The 5,690-nt window shown below is 61.8% G+C and overlaps 1 protein-coding gene across 1 annotated transcript; it reads left to right on the top strand.

Annotated features, from left to right (window-relative positions):
- Nucleotides 1–1,689: 1,689 nt before the first annotated feature.
- NGA_2055600 (uncharacterized protein) lies at nucleotides 1,690–1,984 on the top strand (the record flags this gene model as incomplete). Its single annotated transcript, XM_005855797.1, has 1 exon — nucleotides 1,690–1,984. A coding segment is annotated over one exon (295 nt), but the record flags the coding sequence as incomplete, so codon positions are not given.
- Between the last annotated feature and the right edge of the window lie 3,706 nt (nucleotides 1,985–5,690).

Raw genomic sequence — 5,690 nt, forward strand, 5'->3', positions numbered from 1 at the left:
AGTCCAGATCACCGTTTATAGCCATGGGTACGAAATCTTCCCTCTCCATCTTGCCAAGGCTATCATAAAGCCTGTTTCCTCCACCGTCCGCACATACCCGCAGGGTAGAATGCGCCCAGAACCTGCGAAACAGGCTTCCACCCACACAATCAGTGTTGAGGATAATTAGCGCATTAATCACCGCACTTCCGTTAGGATCGTCTCCTTGTTGCCCGCGCAACCCCTTGTTATTCGTCTGTCGCCCAGCTGCCGTGACGGGCTCCGCGCTGTCTACATCATGCTCCCCGAAATCCACGCTGTTGTCCCAGCGGTACTTGGGAAGTGGTGAGAGCGCGGCAGGGAACGCATTTTTGTGTTGTACGCTTCCGTCGCTTTTACTCCTGCTCCTGCTGCTGACACCAAACTTCCTTTTTCTGTTGCCTCCGTGGTAGCTCATTGTAAAAGGGCTGCGCAATTCCCGCGAAGGCGTTTCCGTGCGCACTGAGGCAAGCGCCTGTGACACGGGGAGGACAAACGTGGACCTGCGAGAAGCTTTTGGCAACGCGGCCGCTACCACTGTAGGCGACGCCGCAGCGGCGACGACTCTGGTGATGTGGTGCCTGATGAAAAAGGTGGAGAGGAGAAAGTGGAAGACGCGCGGGCAACGCGAGGAAGGAAAGGGGCGATTCGTAGAGGATACGGTGGAGCGGGGCGGCGGCAGCTTTCACACGGACGCAACACGCTGCGGCTGTTGGCTGACGTATGAAAAAATGCGTGAGGATATTTGTGTGAACCTGTGCGAGCGGCCTGGTATGCAGGGGGTGAGTTGAAGTGGTGGTGTTGTACGGCAAGTAGTGTCTTGCAGGTACCACGCGAGGATTCCGGGGCAACGGGTAAGAGTGCAGGCGCTAAGCCGAGAGGATGGTGATGCGAATGCAGCCAAGGCAAAACAGAGCCTTTGATACAACGCGCAGGAATACCACGCGGTTTGAGAAAGGGCTGTGACTAAAAGGCAAGCGGATTAGTGCGTGAGAAGCGCCCGAGGGCTTGCGGCGTCTCCTTCTCCGCCATACCCTCTCGGCGAGCTTCCTTTATCGAGGCCGAGTTGAGTAAAAACACGGTCTTTCTCTGATGTTAAATGTCCCTTTTTTCGATTTGTTGTATACATAGGACAAGATTGATTCTAAATTTACATTTCGTAGCCCTGCGCATTTATCTTCAGTCACTCCGTCTGTTCATGATCAGTATTCCCGGCTTGATGGAGGGAGGCAGAAACGCTCTAATATAGTACAAGCCCCCCGTTTCTATGCACGGCGACACAAGCGTTAGCTTCGACATTATTACGGAAGAAATCAGTAGTCTGACAACAGACGACAGCCGCACGTGTACGGTAGATGCCATGGAAAGTTCCTCGACGCATGTAGATGCAAAAGGCGTACGGGTCGCTAGCAGCACGGAAATCGTGGACAGGGAAGCCCGAGCGCAACGATGTGGTGGCCGAATGCGAAAGCCAACGCAACGGTGGGAGCCTGAAGAGTCTCGTTACGACCCGGTCTTCGCTGCACAGCGGAAACGGGCAAAAAACTAAGTTTGCAACAGCTGAAAAAGCAAGGCAAGCTGGGGAAGGCAACAAGGAGGGCCAAGACACGCACCGCGGACTCCCCCACCTCCCACTCACTCGCCTTTTTACCACTCCCTTGCCCCGCAATGCCGCCGGCAGAATTTGGCCTGCCCGAGGAATGGATCCGCCTCGTACAAAGCGACCCGCCCCCCAAGTACCGTCTCCTGCGTCAAAATCTCTACTCCCATCCCTCCCTGCGGCCTCGCACCGCGGGGAGAGAGGACGAGGTGCCGCTCTGCTCCTGCCGCTCCGATGCGGGAGGATGCGACCACAGCTGTATGAACCGGCAGCTCTTCATGGAGTGTCCAGTGGGACGGTGCCCGTCGTTACGGGACGGGGATCTTTATTGCGGGAATATGGTCATCCAGCAGGGGAAGTTTCCCGCCACCGAGGTCTTCCGCACCCAGGGTCGTGGGTGGGCGCTCCGGACGCGGGAAGAGGTGGAGAAAGGGACGCTTTTGATCGAGTACCGGGGGGAGGTGGTGACCATGGAGGAGGCACAGACCCGAATGCGGTCCATGTCGGCCGGCCAAGACTACTACTTCGCCGCGTTGGAGGGGGAGCTGGTCCTGGACGCGGGGCCCATGGGCTCGGAAGCCCGCTTTGCCAACCACAGCTGTGCGCCGAACTGCGTGCTGCAGAAGTGGAGGGCGGGGGGGGAGGCGCATATCCTTTTGGTTGCGGCCCGGCGGTTGGGGGCAGGGGAGGAGGTGACTTACAACTACCAGGTGGACACATTGGCGGGCATGTTCGGGAAGCAAGCCTGTCGATGCGGGGCGAAGAATTGCAGTGGGTTGATTGGCAAGCGGCCGGAGGGCAAAGGGGAGGACTGGGAGGGGTGGAAGGAGCGCGCAGCCGCGTGCCTGGCGATGCGGGCCCCAAGTCTGGAGGCAGTGGAGGCGCTGGTGCAGGAAGGGGAGGAGGGCGTGGAGCTCGAGGTACTGCAAGACAAGCTGCGGGCAGCGCAGGGATGGCAGAGGCGATGGAGGGCCTTGCAGGGAGGGTGGCTGGAAGGAGACGAAGGTGCACGCGCCGGGGCGGAGGAGGGCCAGGAAGAAGAAAAAGTGGAGGGGGAGAAGAGGCAGGTAGAACCGGCGGGCGGGGTGGACACGAGCGTCGCGGCGTGCACGGGCCTAGTCTCGAGGAGGAGGCCGAAACATGGGCCGGGCCCTGCGTCGTCGCGAGGCGTTGGTGTGCCTCCGAGGGAAAGACCCACCTCGGGGCCGTTGATTGATTTGGAGGCACTGGCCGAGCTGGTGGGCACCGTGCCAAAAGACATCCGCTTCAAGGAGGCGACCGAGGCCCGTCAGCTCCTAAACCGCGCCAAGCAGGCGCGTGCCCGGCTCCGGACGGTGCGCGAAACTGCCTTACAGGAAGCCGACGCCGGCCCGACTGCCACAGTCCCCAAGACGCAGGCGGGCGGGGCCTGTCAAGCCACGCCGGAAACGTCTCGAGTACCGCCTGGGATCGAACACGGGGTGGAGGATGGCCGGGCTCCTGCCTCCCCCTCTAGTCCGTGTCCTCTGGCCGTGAAGCTGGACTGCAGCCTCGGAGCTGGAGCAGGATCCCCCCGCGAGGCCGCCACCCTCCCCTCCCTCCCCTCCCTCCCCTCCCACCGACGTTTCCCTCCGTCCCTTCCTCCGGCCTCGGACCATCCAACCGGGGCCCGCACGGAACAATGGGCCCCCCGATCCCTCTCCATGAAAGAAGCGTTGCTGCTCCTCCGGTCGGCGGGGGAATGTCTGCCAGTCCCCACGGAAGGCATTGGGGAGGTCGTCCGCCTCCTCCTCCGGGCGGAGGCATGGGCCCGTCAGGCGTGTCGCCGCCTTGGACTGCACGTGGACGGAAAGGGGGGGAAGGACGTGGGGGAGGAGAGGGAGAAAAGGAAGGGAGGGACCGTGGGGGAGGTGTCTCGTTTGGTGAAGAAACTACAAGCCGCGTACGAAGGGCGGGAGGGCTTGACCGAGGACGGGGGCGAGGAAGAGATGGAGTTCCGATACTTGGACGCGCTGGAAGGAGGACTCGCAGACATGGTGGAAATGATCATGTCCAGGGAAGAGAGCCAGCAGGGTCCACGCCGGGGCGGGGAGGGAGGGAAGGAAGTCGGGGGCCAGGGGGCGCGGGCACGCGGGGCGAACGGGGTGGGCTCCGAGGCCCCTTTAGGGGACAAGGGAAAGGGGATGGACACAGAGCGGGAGGAGGTGGAGCTGGCGGGCGGATTAGAAAGGATGGGGGAGCCCGAGTCAACGGAGGCCCTGCCTGGCACTGGCGGTGGGCCGAAGGGCCGGGAGGGTCGCCGAGGAAAAGGGACGCGTTATGCCCTGCTGGTCAGCAGTACGCAGCGTGCAGCCCGATCGACCCAGAAAACGAAAGATGGGCTGCAGGAGAAGCATGGCGTGTTGGCCGAAGCCCGAGCACGGGCTGTTGCGGCGTCTGGCTCCACCAGCCCCTCCTCGTCGGCTTCTGAAGAACCCCTCCGCTGTTTCTGTCGGCTCCCGGAAACGGAAAGCAAAATGCGGACGCTGGTAAACTGTGACCGCTGCCAAGAATGGTACCATCCCCACTGCGCGAATTTCCCGGTCAAGGCGTTGAAAGACATGAAATCCGGGTACCTTTGCCCGGGGTGTCGGCACGAGGACGGCCTTCCCTCCGAGCTGGCTTGCCCTCCCTTGCAGGGAGGACGGGGGGGAGGTAAAGGTGAGGGTGGGAAAAGAAAAGCGACCTTGAAGGATGTTGAGGAAACTTTGGCTCAGGCGGACAAGCTGGCCGTCTACCACTTCGACGCCTTGCCTTTCTTGAAATTTGTGAGCGAGGCGGCCGGAAAGTGGAGAGACCGAGCGCGTCGGGCATTAGGCTTGCTGACAGCAGAGAAAGAGAAGAACGCGGAAGCGGCCAGGGAGGAGGAGGAGAGGTCGGAAGGAGATGCGTCACTGCAGGAGTTGGCGAGGGCGTTCCACGGAAGGCGCAGGGAACGGAGTTATGAAGAGCGCCTGAGGATAGAGGCCAGGGTGTTGCGGTGCGTGGCCGGCTTACTCTCGGAAGCCCGCGTCCTGGAGTTGAGCGTGGACGAGGACTTGACTCGGCAGCTGAAGACGTTCTTGTGGCGTTTGATCGCCCCGCTTTGCTTGCCTCAGGGTCGGCGGCGGGACGAGTGCGCGGGTACAGAGGGGGCCTTCGACGGGGCAGACCAAGCTTCCCAGCGGCGGTCACGCGTCCCGGTGGGTCTCCTCGGTGGAGTGGTCGAGGAAGGGGAGCGGCTGGGCCTGATCCACACACCGGTGCTGCAGCGTCTGAGGCGTGTGAGGGACGAGGTGATGGTCTGGTTGTACACTGCTGCAACGCTTCCTTTCGCCGGCCTCCTGCCCATGTCCGCCTCTGCTACCCTCCGAGCTGCGACAAGCACGGCAGGGTCCGGTCCTCTAGGCACAGAAGCCTCCGTCGGGGCGGGGACAGAGCTGTGCTTGGACATCGGAAAGGCACCGCCTGCCCACGCGTTCATTGACCTGCAGGCCGAGTGGGGCTACGCACGCGCCCAGGCCGCGGCGCTACGGTGGATCCAGGCTGGGAAAGAGGGGGGGGAGAACCATGGGGGAAGGGAGCTCGAATGGATGGGCGCCGTCGGGACGGAGGCGGATCAGTTTTGCCTGTGTCGTGGCCCGGAGCGCGGGCGTATGGTGGAATGTGAGGGATGCCAGGCGTGGTTTCATTTCGAGTGTGTGGGGTATCAACCGAGGCTGCGAGGGACCAAAAACGTGACAAGGGAAGGAAATGACGGGGGAAAAGGGAAGGGAGAGAACGCACAAAAGCCCCTCCAAGGGCACAAAAACTCGAGGTCTAAACCGATGAAAATGGGAAAGGGGAAGAGAGGAATGGGTAAGAAAGGAGATGGTGGCCGGGGCAAGACCCGGAAGAGGGAGGCGGAAGGTGAAGAGGAGGGCTTTAAATGCATCGGGTGCAGCGAGGTGGAAGGCGTCCCTTATAGACATCAGTGGGAGACGCCCTTCATGCGACAATACGTCGAGCTGCGAGGCAATCAAGGGGCCTGGTGGTCGGGGGGCAGATCAGGCCAAGAGGAATTCGACGCTCCTGT

This window comes from Nannochloropsis gaditana, assembly GCF_000240725.1.
Source record: "Nannochloropsis gaditana CCMP526 unplaced genomic scaffold scaffold096, whole genome shotgun sequence".
Taxonomy (NCBI): Eukaryota; class Eustigmatophyceae; order Eustigmatales; family Monodopsidaceae; genus Microchloropsis; species Microchloropsis gaditana.